At 45.3% G+C, this 21,753-nt stretch overlaps 1 protein-coding gene across 1 annotated transcript in view; it reads right to left on the reverse strand.

Annotated features, from left to right (window-relative positions):
* Positions 1-21,753, reverse strand: part of KBTBD12 (kelch repeat and BTB domain containing 12) — a 132,847-nt gene that overhangs the window by 98,529 nt on the left and 12,565 nt on the right. Inside the window, exons 2-3 of the mRNA XM_077451734.1 lie at positions 13,262-14,416; positions 8,169-8,439 (exon numbers count right to left, since the gene is read on the reverse strand). Coding sequence (XP_077307860.1) covers positions 8,169-8,439; positions 13,262-14,331 — 1,341 coding nt within the window. The 5' untranslated portion in view covers positions 14,332-14,416. The remainder of the gene's footprint in view (positions 1-8,168; positions 8,440-13,261; positions 14,417-21,753) is intronic.

Raw genomic sequence — 21,753 nt, forward strand, 5'->3', positions numbered from 1 at the left:
AGGGGGCACAGGACACAGGGGACACAGGACAAAGAGGACACAGGACACAGGGGACACAGGGGACACAGGACAAAGAGGACACAGGGGACACAGGACACAGGGGACAGGGGACACAGGGGACAGGGGACACAGGGGACATAGGACACAGGGGACACAGGACAAAGAGGACACAGGACACAGGGGACACAGGACACAGGGGACACAGGACAAAGGGGACACAGGGGACACAGGACACCGGGGACACAGGGGACACAGGACAAAGGGGACACAGGACAAAGAGGACACAGGACAAAGAGGACACAGGACACAGGGGACACAGGACACAGGGGACACAGGACAAAGGGGACACAGGGGACACAGGACACAGGGGACACAGGACACAGGGGACACAGGACAAAGAGGACACAGGACAAAGGGGACACAGGGGACACAGGACACAGGGGACACAGGACAAAGAGGACACAGGACACAGGGGACACAGGGAACACAGGACACAGGGAACACAGGACACATGGGGACACACGACACAGCACACACAGGGCATAGCACACAGGGCACAGCACACGGGACACAGGACACAGGGGACACAGGACACAGGGGACACAGGGAACACAGGACACAGGGAACACAGGACACAGGGAACACAGGACACATGGGGACACAGGACACATGGGGACACACAGAGCATAGCACACAGGGCACAGGACACAGCACACAGACACGGGACACAGAACACGTGACACAGAACACAACACACAGGCACGGTCCACTTCTGTCACTATCAGGAAACCAACCTTGAGCAAAGCTATGCAGCCATCACTGGAGTGCATGTAGGCAGGAAGTAGCCGCAAATTGGCTGTATCAGATCAGCAGTGCTGATACGCAACCACAGACAAAAACTCTCAGATACCTCAAGGCTGTTTTTTTTTCCTTTGCCATCAACCTAAATATATATCTTCCTGTTTGCACAGACTTCCAGGATCTGTACCAATGTCATTTATAGATTCCATCACTGCTCATGTCACACAAAGAGACTGCAGTGTTTTCTCAGACTCCACATTATAATACAACTCCAAACCGACCGGATAGAACTTCAAGGTAAACAGGATCTTTATGACAAATGTGAGGACTCTATAAATCAGGAAAGGTTACACTGGGAGGCTGAATTTAAAAAAGAAAAGTGTTATGTAATGATGTCACACGTCTTCATATTCTGGAAATGTTTTCTATAAAGTCTACACTCTCCGGCCACTTTATTGGGTACACCTCGCTAGTACCGGGTTGGACCCCCTTTTGCCTTCATTCTTCGTGGCATAGATTCATCAAGGTGTTGGAAACATTCCTCAGAGATTTTGCTCCATAGTGACATGATAACATCACACAGTCACTGCAGATTTATCGGCTGCACATCCATAATGGGAATCTCCCATTCCACCACATCCCAGAGGTGCTCTATTGGATGAGATATGGTGAGTGTGGAGACCATTGGAGTACAGGGACCTCATTGTCCAGTGGTGAGATGATTGGAGCTTTGTGACATGGTGCATTATCCTGCTGGAAGGAGCTTTAGAAGATGGGGACACTGTAGTCATAAAGGGATGGACATGGTCAGCAACAATACTCAAGGAGGCCGTGGTGTTTACATGACGCTCAATTGGTACTAAGGCCCCTTTCACACGGGCGGTGCGGGCGTTGGCGGTAAAGCGCCGCTTTACTGTCGTTTTAGCGGCGGCATGCAGCCGCTAGCTTTGCCGGCGGTATTGCCACGCTGCCCCATTGATTTCAATGGGTAGGAGCAGTGAATACACCGCTCCTTCACCGCTCCAAAGATGCGGCTAGCAAGACTTTTTTCACCGTCCTGCCAGCGCACCGCTCCAGTGGCCCTCTGGCTTTCACACTGGAGTGAAAGGGGCCCGATTTTTTCAGGTGTTATACAGGCGCTATTTTTAGTGCTGTAGTGCCTGAAAAACGCCCAGTATGAAAGTGTGCCAAGAAAATATCCCCCACACCATTACACCACCACCAGCCTGAACCGGTGATACAAGGCAGGATGGATCCATGCTTTCATGTTTTTTATGACAAATTCTGACCCGACCATCTGAATGTCGCAGCTGAAATGGAAGCTCATCAGACCAGGAAAAGTTTTCCAATCTTCTATTGTCCAATGTTGGTGATCCTGTGCCAATTGTAGCTTCAGTTTCCTGTTCTTAGCTGACAAGAGTGGCACCCAGTGTGGTCTTCTGCTGCTGTAGCCCATCTGCTTCAAGGTTCGATGTGCTGTGTGTTCAGAGATGGTATTCCCCATACCTTGGTTGTAACGAGTGGCTATTTGAGTTATTGTTGCCTTTCTATCATCTCCAACCAGTCTGCCCATTCTCCTCTGACCTCAACAGTGCATTTTGCTCCACACAACTGGCGCTCACTGGATATTTTCTCTTTTTCTGACCAATCTTTGTAAACCAGAGAATGGTCAGAGATGGTTGTGCGTGAAAATCCCAGTAGATCAGCAGTTTTTGAAATACTCAGACCAGCCCGTCTGACACCAACAACCCTGCCACATTCAAAGTCACTTAAATCCCCTTTCCTCCCCATTCTGATGACTAAAGAGAGGAGAGAAGGAATCCCAGATGCCGCACATCCATGCGTGTGATGTCATAGAAGAGACAACCTCAGCCTGGGCTCCCGCCAGGCCACGCTGCAACGCACTTCGCTCCACCGCCCATGGGGATCGGACACATACACTATCTACATTGCTGCTCACTATTCGAAGCCTGAGGGGCACACTTATCTTCCGTTCCCCATTCTGATGCTCAGTTTGAACTTCAGCAAGTCGTCTTCACCACGTCTAGATGCCTAAATGCATCGAGTTGCTGCCATGTGATTGGCTGATGAGCAATTGAAGAGGTGTACCTAATAAAGTGGCCGGTGAGTGTATATGTAATTTTGAAAAGCTGTATAAGAGGTGCACAAGTGAAGGCGAGGAAGGACATTCTAATGAGCCGGAGTGCCATTTTAAACTTGAAGGTAACTAGAGGGCGCTCTTAGTGGCTCAGGTTAATTACTCCAAATCTTGCAAAGTTGTCCCGAGGAAATACAGAGAGAGTAAATCTCTAAAGACAGCAATGGAAACCTGATAGGGGTTCTTTCCTTTCCTCTCTCTATCCAAAAAAAAAAAAAAATACACTTTATCCACTTAAAGTGGTGTTCCACCCCAAAAAAAAAAAAAAAATTCATGAATGTGCTTAACCAGTTGCCGACCGCCGCACGACGATGTACGTCGATAGCATGGCACGGGCAGGCATATTGGCGTACATGTACGTCCCTTGCCTCCCGCGGGTCGGGGGCCCGATCGGGCCCCCGCCCGGTGCCTGCGGCGGTCGGTATTCGTGCGGGAGCGATCCCGGACGAGGGGACGGCCATTCGTTCATGGCCACCCCCTCGCGATCGCTCCCGACGAATAGGAATCCCCCGTGACATCACTTCCTCTCCTGTAATGTAAACACAGGAGAGGAAGTGATGTATTCTCTCCTCCGTGTCGGTATTTTCCGTTCCGACACGGAGGAGAGCGGATCGGTGAGTTGCACCAACACTCTACACACACAGTAGAACATGCCAGGCACACTCACACCCCCCCTTTACCCCCCGATCACCCCCCCAATTACCCCTGCCCCCCAGTCACAGTGACACCAATGTCATTTTTTTTTTTTTTTTTTTTTTTTTTGCATTGGTGTCATTTGTGACTGTAATAACTGTTAGGGCAGTTAGAGTTAGCCCCCTTTAGTTCTAATGTACCCCCCTAACCCCCCCAATAAAGGTTTAACCCCGTGATCACCCCCCGTCGCCAGTGTCACTAAGGCTGGGTTCACATTGCAGCGGTTTATGAGAACGAATGTGATTCGCACCGCACTGCAGTGCAAATCACATCCGATCTCTGTGCGATTCGAGTTCAGCCATTCGCCGCACCCGCCGCACCCGCCACACCCGCCGCACCCACCGCAAATTCGCACGGGACCCTTTTTTTGGCCCGCAGCAGAATCGGATCGCATGGGTGTTCACACCATGCGATCCGAGTTTGCAGATCGCACTGCGATATGCGAACTGATCTGGGGGTGTCAGTAACATTTCACTGACACTCCCAGCAGTTCGCATAGGGCAGTGTGAACTGCCGCCGGGAGGCATGCGATGCGGGAACCCGCCGCGGATTTGCGGCGTTTCCGCATCGCTCCAGTGTGAACCCAGCCTAATAAGCGATCATTTTTCTGATCGCCGTATTAGTGTCACAGGTGACGCTAGTTAGGCAGGTAGGTATTTAGGTTCGCCGCAGCTTTTTATAGCGCCAGGGACCCCCATATACTACCGCATAAAGCCCCCTGATTGCCCCCTAGTTAACCCTTTCACCAGTGATCACCATATAACTGTTACAGGTGACGCTGGTTGGTTAGTTATTTTTTATAGTTTCAGGGCACCCACCATTTATTACCTAATAAAGGTTTAACCCCCTGATCACCCGGCGGGTGTCATTTGTGACTAATAACTGTTAGGGCAGTTAGGGTTAGCCCCCTTTAGTTCTAAGGTACCCCCCTAACCCCCCCAATAAAGGTTTAACCCCGTGATCACCCCCCGTCGCCAGTGTCACTAAGGCTGGGTTCACATTGCAGCGGTTTATGAGAACGGATGTGATTCGCACCGCACTGCAGTGCAAATCACATCCGATCTCTGTGCGATTCGAGTTCAGCCATTCGCCGCACCCGCCGCACCCGCCACACCCGCCGCACCCGCCGCAAATTCGCACGGGACCCTTTTTTTGGCCCGCAGCAGAATCGGATCGCATGGGTGTTCACACCATGCGATCCGAGTTTGCAGATCGCACTGCGATATGCGAACTGATCTGGGGGTGTCAGTAACATTTCACTGACACTCCCAGCAGTTCGCATAGGGCAGTGTGAACTGCCGCCGGGAGGCATGCGATGCGGGAACCCGCCGCGCATTCGTGGCGTTCCCGCATCGCTCCAGTGTGAACCCAGCCTAATAAGCGATCGTTTTTCTGATCGCTGTATTAGTGTCACAGGTGACGCTAGTTAGGCAGGTAGGTATTTAGGTTCGCCGCAGCTTTTTATAGCGCCAGGGACCCCCATATACTACCGCATAAAGCCCCCTGATTGCCCCCTAGTTAACCCTTTCACCAGTGATCACCATATAACTGTTACAGGTGACGCTGGTTGGTTAGTTATTTTTTTATAGTTTCAGGGCACCCGCCATTTATTACCTAGTCTCACTAGTGTACCCCTAAATTTAGGGGTGTCTACTTTCCAAAATGGGGTCATTTGGGGGGGGTTTGTGCCATCTTGGCATTTTATGGCCTTCAAAACTGTAACGCCCTTAGAAAGCCTGAAGGCGGTGCTTGGTTTTCGGGGCCCCGTACGCGGCTAGGCTCCCAAAAAGTCCCACATATGTGGTATCCCCGTACTCAGGAGAAGCAGCAGAATTTATTTTGGGGTGTCATTTCACATATGCCCATGGCATGCGTGAGCAATATATCATTTAGTGACAACTTTGTGAAAAAAAAAAAAAAAAAAAAAAAGTTTGTAATTTTCCCGCAACTTGTGGCAAAATATAAAATATTCCATGGACTCAACATGCCTCTCAGCAAATAGCTTGGGGTGTCTACTTTCTAAAATGGGGTCATTTGTGGGGGTTTTGTGCCATCTTGGCATTTTATGGCCTTCAAAACTGTAATAGGTAGTGAGAAGTGAACTCAAAAATTTACGCCCTTAGAAAGCCTGAAGGCGGTGCTTGGTTTTCGGGGCCCCGTACGCGGCTAGGCTCCCAAAAAGTCCCACATATGTGGTATCCCCGTACTCAGGAGAAGCAGCAGAATTTATTTTGGGGTGTCATTTCACATATGCCCATGGCATGTGTGAGCAATATATCATTTAGTGACAACTTTGTGAAAAAAAAAAAAAAAAAAAAAAAGTTTGTAATTTTCCCGCAACTTGTGGCAAAATATAAAATATTCCATGAACTCAACATGCCTCTCAGCAAATAGCTTGGGGTGTCTACTTTCTAAAATGGGGTCATTTGTGGGGGTTTTGTGCCATCTTGGCATTTTATGGCCTTCAAAACTGTAATAGGTAGTGAGAAGTGAACTCAAAAATGTACGCCCTTAGAAAGCCTGAAGGCGGTGCTTGGTTTTCGGGGCCCCGTACGCGGCTAGGCTCCCAAAAAGTCCCACATATGTGGTATCCCCGTACTCAGGAGAAGCAGCAGAATTTATTTTGGGGTGTTATTTCACATACGCCCATAGCATGTGTGAGCAATATATCATTTAGTGACAACTTTGTGTAAAAAAAAAAAAAAAATTTTTTTTTTGTCATTATTCAATCGCTTGAGGCAAAAAAATAAAATATTCAATGGGCTCAACATGCCTCTTATCAATTTCCTTAGGGGGTCTACTTTCCAAAATGGGGTCATTTGGGGGGGTTTTGTACTGCCCTGCCATTTTAGCACCTCAAGAAATGAGATAGGCAGTCGTAAACTAAAAGCTGCGTAAATTGCAGAAAACGTACCTTAGTTTGTAGATGTGACAACTTTTGCGCAAACCAATAAATATACAATTATTGACTTTTTTTTTACCAAAGACATGTGGCTGAATACATTTTGGCCTAAATGTATGACTAAAATTGAGTTTATTGGATTTTTCTAATAACAAAAAGTAGAAAATATCATTTTTTTTCAAAATTTGCGGTCTTTTTACGTTTATATCGCAAAAAATAAAAATCGCAGAGGCAATCAAATACCATCAAAAGAAAGCTCTATTTGTGGGAAGAAAAGGACGCAAATTTTGTTTGGGTACAACATTGCATGACCGCGCAATTACCAGTTAAAGCAGCGCAGTGCCAAAGTGTAAAAAGACCTCTGGTCATTTACCAGCAAAATGGTCCGGTCTGAAAGTGGTTAAATAAAAACTAAAAAAATATTTGAATTTTTTTTTTTTTTTTTTACTCACCGCCTCATAGTCCGCCTCCTTCAGTGCCTGGGCTCTTGGCGTCACTTCCCCTCTGCGCAGGAAGGGCTCAGCTCTGCCTCCTCCCCCCCCCTGTCAGTCATCTGGGACACGTGACAGGTCCCAGATGACTCCACGGCCAATCACAGCGCGAGGCGCCGCTCACGCATGCGCAGTGGGTGCCCGGCTGTGAAGCCACAGCTGGGCGCCCACAGTTACAATGCCAGCGCCACCGAACGGAGGGGGAGACGAGGGGGGCTTCGATCCCCCACATCGCTGGACCCTGGGACGGGTAAGTGTCCGATTATTAAAAGTCAGCAGCTGCAGTATTTGTAGCTGCTGACTTTTCATTTTTTTTTTTTTTTTTTTTTGTATAATGGGAACACCACTCTTTTTGAGATTTGTTGTTTACAAGTTAAAAACGTTTTTTTTTTTTTTGCTAGAAAATGACTTAGAACCCCCACACATTATACATTTTTTTTTCTAACACCTTAGAGAATAAAATGGCGGTCGTTGCAATACTTTCTGTCACACGGTATTTGCGCAGCAATCTTACAAGTGCAATTTTTTTTTCTGAAATAAAAAATAAGACAGCAGTAAAGTTAGCCCAATTTTTTTTTATATTGTGAAAGATAATATTACACCGAGTAAATTGATACCCAACATGTCACGCTTCAAAAGCCCGCTCGTAGAATGGCGAAAAACATTTATCCTTAAAAATCTCCATAGGCGACATTCAAAAAATTCTACAGGTTGCATGTTTTCACTTCTGTTCATGTTCGCTTCTGCACGTGAGCTCGGCGGGACAGGGCGCGTTTACAAAAAAAAAAAATTTTCTTATTTATTTTACCTTTTATTTTTTATTTTTACACTTCTTTTTTTAAAAAAATTCCTTTTATTATTTCTATTACAAGGAATGTAAACGTCCATTGTAATAGAAAATTGCCGATAAAAGTGATCTTGCAGCGAATCCGCCGCAGAGGCCACTTTTATCTTAAACCGGACCGCCTGCCGAAGAAGAGGATACTGGGGTTATGGTAGCTAGCTGCTGCCATAACAACGATATTCCTCTTCAAAGTACCGATGTATATCTGCGTGCGGCGGTCCGGGAGTGGTTAAACTCATTCGCCATTTTCCATCTGTAGGGATTTTGCTTTGTACCTACCTGTGGAGTCCAGCCACCCATGACGTAGAGCTTGTGGTTGAGGGTCACCACGGCATGGCACGCCAAAGGAAGCGGCAATGGCGACACGCTTCTCCAGCTGTCGCTCTCCGCCAAGTACTTGTCCACGCAGTTGGTGACGTTGTATTGGTTTTTGTGCTTCATTTGTCCTCCAATCAGGTAGAGGTCGCTGTGAACGGCGCCGAGGGCATACAACTCTCTGTACTCCGCACTGCACAGCTTCTCCCAGCAGTAACTGCCTCGGTTGTGATACCTGAGCAATGAAAAGCATGTCACTAATGGGGATCTTTATACAGGTATATATAACAATGGTAGCAGAGGACTTTTTTTTTATCATTTTCAACAACACTATATTACCAAAAGTATTGGGACGCCTGCCTTTACACGCACATTAATTTTAATGGTATCCCAGTCTCAGTCCGTAGGGTTCAATATTGAGTTGGCCCACCCTTTACAGCTATAACAGCTTCAACTCTTCTGGGAAGGGCGTCCACAAGGTTTAGGAGTGTGTCTATGGGAATGTTTGACCGTTCTTCCAAAAGTGCATTTGTGAGGTCAGGCGCTGATCTTGGATGAGAAGGCCTGGCTCACCGTCTCCACTCTAATTCATCCCAAAGGTGTTCTATTGGATTGAGGTCAGGACTCTGTGCAGGCCAGTCAAGTTCCTCCACCCCAAACTCTCTCATCCATGTCTTTATGGACCTTGCTTTGTGCACTGGTCCAAATCATTTGGTGGAGGAGGGACTCCACTCTAACTCATCCCAAAGGTGTTCTATCGGGTTGAAGTCAGGACCAAACCATTTGGTGGAGGGGGGTTTATGGTGTGGGGTTGTTTTTCAGGGGTTGGGTTTGGCCCCTTAGTTCCAGTAAAGCGTCAGCATACCAAGACATTTTGGACAATTTCATGCTCACAACTTTGTGGGAACAGTTTGGGGATGGCCCCTTCCTGGTCCAACATGATGGGCACCAGTGCACAAAGCAAGGTCCATAAAGACATGGATGAGCGAGTTTAAGGGGTGAAGGAACTTGACTGGCCTGCACAGAGTCCTGACCTCAACCCGATAGAACACCTTTGGGATGAATTAGTGTGGAGACTGCGAGCCAGGCCTTCTTATCCAACATCAGTGCCTGACCTCACAAATGTGCTTCTGGAAGAATAGTCAAACATTCCCATAGACACACTCCTAAACCTTGTGGACGGCCTTTCCAGAAGAGTTGAAGCTGTTGTAGCTGCAAAGGGTGGGCCAACTCAATATTGAATAATAAAAAAAATAAAAAAAATTCCATAAATGTATCCCGTAGTTTGTAGACGTTATAACTTTTGTGAAAACCAATCAATATACGCTTATTGGGATTTAACTTGCCAAAAATATGTAACAGAATATATATTGGTCTAAATTGATGAAGAAATTCAATTTTTTTAATTTTTTATTTATTGGATATGTTTTATAGTAGAAAGTAAAAAATATAGTTTTTTTTGTTCGTAATTGTCAGTCTTTTTTTGTTTATAGAGCAAAAAATAAAAACCGCAGAGGGGATCAAATACCACCAAAAGAAAGCTCTATTTGTGAAGAAAAAAAGGACATAAATTTTACTTGGGGACCGCAATGTCGCAGTCCCGATAAAAATCGATGATTACCACCATTACTAATAAAAATAAATAAATAGATAGATAAAAAATTCCACAAATCGTTCTCATAGTTTGTAGGTGTGATAACTTTTGTGCAAACCAATCAATAAACGCTTATTGGGATTTTTTTTTTTTTACCAAAAATATGTAGCAAAATACATATCGACCTGAACTGATGAAGAAATTAGATTTTTTACATATTTTTTTTGGATATGTTTTATAGCAGAAAGTTAAAAAAATTGTGTGTTTTTTTTTTTGTTTTTTTTTTCCAGAATTGTCGGTCTTTTTTTGCTTATAGCGCAAAAAATAAAAACCCCGCAGAGGTGATCAAATACCACCAAAAGAAAGCTCTATTTGTGGCTAAAAAAAGGACATCAATTTTTACTTGAGTACAACGTCGCATGTCGCAGTCCTGCTAAAAATCTCTGATTACCGCCATTACTAATAAAAATAAATAAATAAATAAATCCATAAATCTATCCATTAGTTTGTAGTCGTGATAACTTTTGCGCAAACCAATCAATATACGCTTATTGGGATGCTTTTTTTTTTTTTTTTTACCAAAAACATGTATCAGAATATATTGGCCTAAATTGATGAAGAAATTCAATATTTTTTTTTTTTTTTTTTTTACACATTTTAATTGGATATGTAAAAGTAAAAAAAATGTGTGTTTTTTTTTATTTTTTTTCAAAATTGTTGGTAATTTTTTGTTTATAGGGCAAAAACAAAAACAAAAAAACAAAAAAAAACACAGAAGTGATCAAATACCACCAAAAGAAATCTCTATTTGTGGGGGAAAAAAAGGACATAAATGTAATTTTTGTACAGCGTCGCACAACCGCAGCCATCGTCAGTTAAACAAATGCGGTGCCGTATCGCAAAAAATGGCCTGGTCATTTACAGAGATCAAGTGGTTAAAAAAATGAAAAACTGCAAAGATTAAATTACAAATTATTACACGGAAAATATAATGAAGCCATCATTTATCCCCTGTATTTATATAGTGCTGACATTACACAAAGCATTTAGCGAGCACATAGAAGCGTCGCTCTTATTATTTCCAACCAGGGAATAATTCACCAATGCAAACTGCTTTTGATATTTGCACCTGTTTTATGTCTTATTTTAATTATCCTCCATTGCAATAAGTCATCCAAACAGCACAATTCCAGTTTGTATATTCCAGACATAACTAGACATTCCTAATGTTTACAGTATGTATATGGGGAGAAAAATGGCCTCGTGTATAAGGACCGGTGTTCACGGGGTTCTGTCCTCAACAGACTGCTTCTCTCCCCATACAAGGCTATCGCTGGCCATATAAGTAACATATAGATGGAGCAATTGAAATTTCTATTTTGTTTTGCTGTCAAAATCGCAAAGCAGTCGCAGGCATAAAATAAGTGTTGGGATCCAAATAGCCCCAATTAGACCGGCAGAAAAATCCCATCACTTTCAAAAATATTCTCATTGCTTTATTTAAGCACTTCTGCCCCGGAAGATTTACACCCCCCCCCCCCCTTCACCAGGCCATTTTTTTGCGATACAGCACTGCGTTACTTTAACTGAAAATTGTGCGGTCCTGCGGTGCTGTACCCAAATAAAACTGATGTCCTTTTTCCCACAAATAGAGATTTCTTTTGGTGGTATTTGATCACCTCTGCGTTTTTTTACGACCAACAATTTTGAAAAAAATAAATATTTTTTACTTTCTGCTATAAAACACATCCAATAAAAAATAAAAAATAAATAAAAAAATGTCTTCATCAATTTAGGCCAATGTGTATTCTGCTACATATTTTTGGTAAAAAAAATCCTAAATGTATGTTGATTGGTTTGCACAAAGGGTATATTACGAGCAAAATTTATCTATAGCCAATTTTTTTTTTCGTTTTGCATGAAGAATGGAAAAAGCATTAAAACTTCTATATGTTTTTCAATGCAGTCTGGATAGATTCACTTTCCCTCTTTGTCTTGTGACACACACTTGTTGTGTCTGTCCCAGAGTCACACGCTGTTGTGACTCCGGGACAAGAATTGATGGCAACCTCAGCCATTTAAAACTCAACTCCCGAGAAACTTTAAAATGATTCCTTGCTGCTTTAAGTCTAAGGCAGTGGTCTCCAAACTGCGGCCAGGGGGCCGGATGCAGCTCTTTGCTTGCCTTTTCTCCAGCCCTGAAGGCATTATTTTTGCCACTGACAGCAACAATGCTGCACTATTCCTTCCCCTGACACCATTGATGGGGCGTAATTCCTTCCACTGACACCAAAAACGGGGCACTATTCCTTCCACTGACACCATTGATGGGGCACAATGCCTTCAACTGACACCAACAATGCGGCACTAATCTTTCCACTGACACCATTGATGGGGCATAATTCCTTCCACTGACACCAACAACGGGGCACTATTCCTTCCACTGACACCATTGATGGGGAATAATACCTTTCACTGACACCAACAATGCGGCACTATTCCTTCCACTGACACCATTGATGGGGAATAATACCTTTCACTGACACCAACAATGCGGCACTATTCCTTCCACTGACACCATTGATGGGGAATAATACCTTTCACTGACACCAACAATGTGGCACTATTCCTTCCAATGGCACCATTGACGGTGCATAATTTCTTCCACTGACACCAACAATGCAGCACTTTTCCTTCCCCTGACACTATTGATGGGGCATAATTCCTTCCACTGACACCAACACAATGCGGCACTATTCCTTCCACTGACACCATTGATGGTGCATAATTCCTTCCACTGACATCAACAATGCGGCACTATTCCTTCCACTGACACCATTGATGGTGCATAATTCCTTCCACTGACACCAACAATGGGACACTATTCCTTCCACTGACACCAACAATTGAGCGCCATTTCTCCCCCTAATACCAAATATAGGGCATTGTTTACTCCCACTGGGCACAATACGGCTCCCTGTAGTCTGAAGGACAGTAAACTGGCCCTTTGTTTAGAAAGTTTGGAGAGCACTGGTCTAGGGGACATTATAAAAGAAGATCTACTCACCCCCTTCTACTTGCTGCTAGACCACTCCCAGCAGAGTCTTCTCCCCTATGCTTAGAGGTCTAAGGTCCTGATGTCATCAAGACCAAGGCAGGTCCCATAGCTCTGCATTGGACATGATGATGCTGGGCGATAGTCCACCACCATAATGTCCGGGAGCGCCGTCTGCCAAGAGAACGTAGGATCAGGAAGATAAAAGTACTCCTCCTCTCCACTGGTCAAAATGAGCAGTTATTCCATGCAGTGTGAGGGCAGCCCTACTGTAAAGGATAATCGTAATATTTCCCAGGGTTGGGCCTTATTGCTTATATTATCCAAAACAAAAAAAAAGGATTTGGCTTTAGACACACTTTAGGTATTTCGATATTGTCATACATAACCCATCAGAAACCAACTGACCTGCAGAGCTCAACGCGTCTTTCCTTCTGTCTGGCCAGTCTCGTAGCCGTCGCTTCCCCGGCCAAAATGATATCATTATTTTCTGTGACTACACCAGCAGAGACCAAGCCCAAAACTTCTCCTTGTTTCGGCGAAGGAATATAACAGATCTTCCCTGTCGTTGGAGCAAAACAGAAGCTGGAATCCCCGTAGTTTCCATATTTTGACCTAATGCCCGAGGCATTGTTGCCCAGACAAAGGAGAAGGTCTGTGGTCTCCATTCCATAGCGAAGGTTCAGAGAAACCTGGGTGGATTTTTCAATGGTCTCTAAGGCTTGTTCAACCATGTCGTAGCACTGAGCGTTGCACAGAAGCACAGTGTTCCTCTTTCTGGCTTCTCGGAGAAAAGACGGGTTGACCAGTACTAATCTAACTTGTTTCAAGAGATCTATAAGGTGCTCCGATCGTAGGTTTCTGTCATGGTTTACCCATCGCAGAACCAGATCCAAGATGCTCTCTTCACGAGAAACGTTGAGGTCATCGGAGACGATCATGGTCATCAACTGATCAAAGCCAACCTCTAGTACCTCTTCGTGTAGGCCTACTTCAGAGAAGTGCTGGTATAAATATTTCTTGGACCTTGTCTCTAAGTCATCTGCACTGATCTGCTTAGCAAAGTAATAAATCCCAATGCAGTTTGAGGCATCCATGTGATCCACCATGTAATTCTGACACATCCGGAAAATGTCATCCATCTGCATGCAGTAGGCGGCAGTGGCCACCCCTTGGACAGTAAGATTGTTTATGTAGAGTTGGGAGGTATACATGTATTCTAAAATAATTGAGACACTGGCAGCAGTGATATCATGAAGGGTGACCTCAGTCTGGTTACATTCCACCAAGCCGCAGGTGAACATCGCCTTAAAATAGGGACTGAAGGAAGACAACACGACCCGGTGGCATGGAAATCTGCGCCCCTCTGCCACCAGCACAATGTCGATGAGCTCGGAGGACTCACGCATCCTGTTAATATGTTCCAGGAGGATGTTGCCATGTTGCTTCTTCCTTTTATTGTCCAAGTCTGGCTCCATGATGAGAAGACAATGTCTTTCTTGAGGGCCACTATATCAGAACTTTGTTATAGATCCTATTGAAAATGTTCCAATACTGTTGTATCTGGAAACAAGCAGAAAAAAAAGGACATATATTAATTTTTAAATAAACAATCCATCTTTTCCTTTTATCCCTTCCTTCCTCCCCTCACTACAAATATTTATTTCATAATAGAAATCCAAGATAACAAGTCATTTCAGGTGCTATAAAATGCCCACCATGACCAGCTTCTGTAGCCCGGTCCTTAAAGTGAATCTTCACTCTATCTGAGCACCACAAACCAAAAACACTATCTAATTAATTTTTAATATTCAAAGCAATCTCCGCCTTCCATTTATGTCTTCATGTTTTTTTTTTTTATGAGAAATCACTTTGAAAAGCACCCCCTATCGTTTCTGGCCATGGCCATTTTGAGTAAGGGCAGATGATTCATGTAGCATTTACATCATGGAATTTTTTTTTTTTATAAGCAAATAAATATGATATCATTTATTTATTTCAGGTACTTATATAGTGCAGTTAATTTACGCAGGGCTTTATATATACATTGTACATTCACATCAGTCCCTGCCCTCAAGGAGCTTACAATCTAAGGTCCCTAAGGGCACCCCCACACTGGGGCGGGCGAGCGTCGGCAGTAAATCGCTTTTAACCCCCCGCTAACAGGTGAGAAAAGGGCTCAGTGGGCAGGGGCGCTGTACAGCCTCAAAGATGCTGTTTGCAGGACTTTTTTGAGCGTCCTGCCAACGCACCACTCCAGTGTGGAATCCCTCAGGCTTTCACAATCGTGTGACAGGAGAGGCGCTATCACATTTATACTAGGGCCAATTTGGACAGAATCCAATTAGCTTACCAGCATGTCTTTGGAGCGTGGGGGGAACCCGGGGTACCCAGGGGAAATTCATGCAGGCACAGGGAGAACAGGCGGGTAGTGCCGTGGTTAGGATTTGAACCAGCACCCCTTTTGCTGCTAGGCACTACACCACTGTGCTGCCCCAATACTTTGCTCTCAATTCACTAATGCTAGCAGCATGAGGATTAAAAACAATCAATGTTTATTGGGGCGAGTGAAGTTCCACATTAATCTACTAATCCCTGTGAATTTGCCAATTTCATCTTAAAGAGGAAGTAAACCCTGATGAGTTTACTTCCTCCTTCATTCCCTGCAAAGGTAAAGCATAATGGACTACTATGCATCGCATAGTAGCCCATTATGTGTCACTTACCTGACACAGGAGCCAGCGAAGTCACTGCTGTCCCCTGTAGTCTGGCGCATCCATCTTCTCGGTGGGTCTCGCTGCTCCGCCGCTGTCATTCGGCGAAGCCGCAATGACGTCACTCCCGCGCATGCGCACGAGAGCCGCCACTCGCGGCATATCGCCGTTGACCGCGGAGTGCTCAGTGCGCCTGCGCGCCGCTGTCTACGGTGCATGCGCCGTAGACAGCGGTGCTTGTCTTTCGCCAAATGACTACACGGTTTAGGAGATATTTCTTGGACCTAGATTAAGGCTTACCTGTAGGTCAAAGTTGGTTGTAAGGGTAAAGTGAACCTGTGTCCAGACTGTGCACACTAAAGTATTTGCATATTGTGAACACATAGTAAAAGTCCCCATTCACCTCTGTAGTTACAGGTTTTATGGAGAAATGTATCTTCAAAATTTATACCAGGGGCACATTCCTTCTGCTTTATCTTCTATGGAGAGCCAAATCTTATAGGCCTACCAGGTTTGTGCTCTCCATAGAAACTATTATAAACACACAGCAGGTGTTTTTAAGCTGTTAGTGCTCATCTACATGTGCAGTCATCATTGCTACCGATTTGAAAAGCAATCCGAAGTGGACTGCTTTTTGGTGGCTTGGAGATACTGCCTGTCAAACTTGGCCTGCGGAATAAATTTTGCCACACTGCGACCGCGGCAGTGTGTGCCAACATGGCCATTGGTCATATTAACTTGCAGCTGGGCAGTGGAAAGGGGAAGTAAAACTGCAGCTCATCTATCTCCTTTTACCATCCCCCATCCACCTTTGTAAAGAGGCCTTAAAAACTGACTGGAACCAAGTTTAGAGGGTATATCCAAACTGAGCATGATTAATCAGAAGGTTTGCTTCTTACTGCTGCTCCGCTGTAGTAGGGGCCGGCTGCGGTGGAGAGGAACTCAGAACGAGGCCTGGAACGCTGGTGGTGTGATAAAGGAGCACGACTGCCATTTCACTCGCTGTGCGCATGCTCGGGAAACGCGTCGCTTGCCAGTGACGTCATCCGTCCTTGTCCTGCTCACAACACCAGCGTTCCAGGCCTCGTTCTGAGTTCCTCTCCACCGCAGTCAGTCAAGTCACATTCGGCTACCTATCAAATTTTGCTACTCACTGAAGAGCGCATGTGTGACACCGCCATATGCGTTCCAATAGTGGGCCCCTCATGGCTTCGCTTCTCTCGCCACACTTCGGGCATGGCCTCATTTCGCTTGGTATAAATATAATCAAACTCTATGTGTGTGGTTACACGTGGTCTGCGATTGTGAGGCCAGTTGGATGTACTGCCAAATTCTCTCAAAAGCCTTAGGTAGAGAAATGAACATTCAATTCAAGGGCAACAGCTCTGGTGGACATTCCTGCAGTCAGCATGCCAATTGTATGTCTCCTCAAAACGTGCGACATCTGTGGCATTGTGCTGTGTGATAAAACTACACATTTTAGAGCCGGTTCACACAGGGGCGACTTAGATCCGACTTCAGGTTGCCCCTAGTCGCCTCAGGTCGGACTACATGTAAAAATCAATGTAAGTGAATGAGAGCCGTCTTAATGCACACTACTGAAGTCGCTCCGACTTCAGAAAAGGTTCCTGTACTACTTCAATATGACTTGTAGGCGACTGGTATCCATTGATTTCAATGGAGGTCGCCTACAAGTCGGATCTCCGTCTATATGGAGGCGACTCTCACAGAATTATCAGCTCTGAAGGGGGAACTCCACGCCAAATTTATGAAAAAAAATTGGCGTGGGTTCCCCCTCTGAGAGCATACCAGGCCCTTAGGTCTAGTATGGATTCTAAGGGGAACCCCCTATGGGTGAGGGTCCCCCCCACATCCATACCAGACCCTATCCGAGCACGCTACCGGGCTGGCCAGGAAAGGGGGTGGGGACGAGCGTGCGCCCCCCCCTCCTGAGCCCCCCCACCCCAAAGCACCTTGTCCCCATGTTGATGAGGACAAGGGCCTCTTCCCGACAACTGTGGCCGTTGGTTGTCGGGGTCTGCGGGCGGGGGCTTATCCGAATCCAGGAGCCCCCTTTAATAAGGGGGCCCCCGGATACCGGCCCCCCACCCTATGTGAATGAGTATGGGGTACAATGTACCCCTACCCATTCACCTGTAAAAAAAAAGTAAAAAAAAAACAACACACAAGGGTTAAAATAGTTTATTGCACAGCTCCGGGGGTCTTCTGTCCGTCTTCGGGGGTCTACTCGCCGGACTCATCTGTTATCTTCTGCTAGCTCTTTTGCTAGCGGAGGAGCCCGGCTTTCTTCTACGCCGTCGCCCTCTTCTTCCGACTTCGGGGGTCTTGTCCCCCTCTTCGGATCTTCTTGCCGGGCCACCGCTCCTTCTTCTAGCTCTTTTACAGGCGGTGGCCCTGTCTTCTGTCGCCGTCTTCTGTTCTTCTCTTCTTCTTCTCTTCTTCTCTTCAGATGTTGCCTCGTCGCTCCCTCCGCTCACAATGGCAGGCACGCGGCGCGCAGCGACTTATATAGGGACATCACCCGATGATGTCCCCGCCCATTATGATGTCACAGTCCCAGAGGATGTGGAGGGAGCGACGAGGCAACATCTGAAGAGAAGAACAGAAAACGTCAACAGAAGGCGCGGTGGCCCGGCAAGAAGAACCGAAGAGGGGGACAAGACCCCCGAAGTCGGAAGAAGAGGGCGATGGCGAAGAAGAAAGCCGGGCTCCTCCGCTAGCAAAAAAGCTAGCAGAAGATAGCGGACGGACAGAAGACCCCCGGAGCTGTGCAATAAACTATTTTAACCCTTGTGTGTTATTTTTTTTTTTTTACTTTTTTTTACAGGTGAATGGGTAGGGGTACATTGTATTATTATTATTAAAGGGGGCTCCCGGATTCCGATAAGCCCCCCGCCTTCAGACCCCGACAACCAACGGCCAGGGTTGTCGGGAAGAGGCCCTTGTCCTCATCACCCCCCATGTTGAGGGCACGCGGCCTGGTACGGCTCAGGAGGGGTAGCGTGCTCGGATAAGGGTCTGGTGTGGATTTGGGGGGGACCCCCACACCGTTTTTTCGGCGTAGGGGGTTCCCCTTAGAATCCATACCAGACCTAAGGGTCTGGTATGCTCTCGGAGGGGGAACCCATGCCAAATTTTTTTCATAAATTTGGCGTGGAGTTCCCCCTTCAGAGCTCATTCTCTGATTGGCCACGGCAAAAGTCACCTGGCCTGGGGCGACTTAAAGTCGTGTTGTAAGTCGCCCCAGGTCGTGTCTAAGTCGTGTTCAAGTCGTCTTCAAGTTGCCTCACAAAGTCGTCCTGGAAGTCGTGTCGCCCCTGTGTGAACCGGCTCTAAGAGTGGCCTTTTATTGTGGCCAGCCTAAGGTACACCTGTGCAATAATCATCCTGTCTAATCGGGCATCTTGATATACCACATCTGTGAGGTCAATGGATTATCTCTGCAAAGGAGAAGATTTAGACAGATTTGTGAACAATATTTGAGAGAAATAGGCCTTTTGTGTACATAGAAAAAGTTATAGATCTTTACATTAAGTTTATGATAAATAGGGGCAAATACAAAAGTATGCTCAGTGTATACAGTATATATACAGTATCTCACAAAAGTGAGTACACCCCTCACATTTTTGTAAATATTTTATTCTATCTTTTTATGTGACAACACTGAAGAAATTACACTTTGCTACAATGTAAAGTAGTGAGTGTACAGCTTGTATAACAGTGTAAATTTGCTGTCCCCCCTTAGGGGTGTACTCACTTTTGTTGCCAGCGGTTTAGACATTAATGGCTGTGTGTTGAGTTATTTTGAGGGCACAGCAAATTTACACTGTTATACAAGCTGTACACTCACTACTTTACATTGTAGCAAAGTGTAATTTCTTCAGTGTTGTCACATGAAAAGATATAAAATATTTACAAAAATGTAAGGGGTGTACTCACTTTTGTGGGATACTGTATATATATATATATATATATATATATATATATATATATTTATATCATTTTAAAAAAATGATTATTTATTTATTTCCATGTGAAGCAGGGTACATGTACACCAGTGTTTCTCAATTCCAGTCCTCATGGCCCACTAACAGGTCATGTTTTCAGGCTTTCCATTATTTTGCACAGGTGATTTGATCAGTTTCACTGCCTTAGTAATTACCCCAGCTGTTTCATCTGAGGGAAATCCTGAAAACATGACCTGTTAGTGGGCCATGAGGACTGGAATTGAGAAACACTGATGTACACTAAATGATATTATTTCTCACAAAGGTCACAGTACAACAATTGATAATATCTTAATTTTCTTTTCTCTCCACCATCTTAGTTTGGGCATCATCCAGAATCACCCTCCACTTCCGGCACTAGGATGGACTCAGCAGAATCACATAAATCCTGCCCTGTGAAGTTCTTGGCTGTGTTCACAAATGTCCAATACAGATCAGCCCCCTGCTGGAGCTTCTCACCTTGTCCCTTGCTGCAAAGTAACACTGTTGCAGTCTGATCACTGGAGGGAAGGAGACTGAGGAAATACCTTCTCCTGCCTGCAGCAGACTGATGACATCATCTCAGCCTAGGCAAAGTAATTGGACTGGTATTCAAGAATGACTTTTTAATGATGAAATGCAGCTCTTTTATGTTTTACAAAATTATACTGTTGCTGTATCTTGTAATATGTTGTATACTGTATCTGGAATATCCTTACAGACTTTTAAAGTTATTGAAAGGTCCACTTTAAGCAGTAGTACAAAGGGCTACAAGGAAAAGTCATGAGAAGGTATTTTATTTTACTATTTGTAGGTTCAACCAGATTTTTCGTTTCTGAAAGTTAGAAGTAAGAACAAACTCATTTTGCAGGGAAGACTGCCAGAACGTTAATATGGAAGTTACAAGCTAGTAAACCTTTTTTTTTTTAAATACAGTTTTCAACACTTAACTAAGTCCCAGGAGTCTTGATTATTTTCTCCTCTTGTTTCTGCTTTTCTAAAGTGCATCCGGGCGGATCCTGCAGAAATGTTTTCTTCTCTCCTTTCATGTCATCAGAGCTATAATGCCGATTGTACGTCTCATAAGTTCAATTTAATGAACCCTCAGGGCCTTCCTCCCCTCCCCTGGATAAAAGTTTGTACAGCAATGCGGAGAGATGGGCATGTTACTAGTTGAGTTAAAGCGGACCTTTATAATAATGGGGCACAAAGGGCATTTACCCTAGAAGAGGGGGTGGAGCTTGGATTGTGATGGGGGGGGGGTAAGGAAATTGTAAACTCTAGGAAGAGTTATGAGGTCGACCAATTGAACCTTGATAATAACCTCGGCCTAATTAAGAAAAATAAAACATAGGGGTGTTATAGTCTGCAGAGTTGATCGAGTCGATAAAATCCGCCAAGGTGGGAGGACACACAGTGGGGAAAATAATTATTTGATCCCCTGCAGATGTTGTACTTTTGCCCACTTACAAAGAAATTAAGAATCTATCATTTTAATCATCGGTGTATTTTAAAGCGTTTCTCCACCCTAAAGTTGAAGTTCCGCTCATCTGATCCCTCCCCCCCTCCGGTGCCACAATCGGCACCTTTCAGGGGGGAGGGGGGTGCAGTTACCTGGATAATCCAGGTATCTGCACCCACTTCCGGGACAGACCGCTGCAGACCGCCGCAGATGCCCCGCCCCCCGTTGTGTTCTGGGAAACACACAGTTCCCAGGACACAGCAGGGACCAGCAGAGACGCGCAGCGGGACTCGCGCATGCGCAGTAGGGAACCGGGCAGTGAAGCCGCAACGCTTCACTTCCCGATTCCCTGACAGAGGATGGCGGCGGGGGCAGCAGAGAGACGAGCCATCGCTCGTCATCTGCCGCCGACATCGCTGGACCCTGGAACAGGTAAGTGTCAATTTATTAAAAGTCAGCAGCTGCAATATTTGTAGCTGCTGGCTTTTAATATTTTTTTTTAAGGTGCAGCTCCTCTTTAAGTGATAGAGACAGAATATCAACCAAAAATCCAGAAAAACGACACGATACAAATGTTATAAAATAAGTTGCAGTTCAGTGAATAAAAATAAGTATTTGATCCCCAAGCAAAACACTTGGTGGAGAAACCCTTGTTGGCAATCACAGAGGTCAGACGTTTCTTGTAGTTGGTGACCAGGTTTGCACTCATCTCAGGAG

This window comes from Lithobates pipiens, unplaced genomic scaffold (assembly GCF_037356315.1).
Source record: "Lithobates pipiens isolate NorthernLeopardFrog02 unplaced genomic scaffold, aLitPip1_a1.2 Scaffold_23, whole genome shotgun sequence".
Taxonomy (NCBI): Eukaryota; Metazoa; Chordata; class Amphibia; order Anura; family Ranidae; genus Lithobates; species Lithobates pipiens.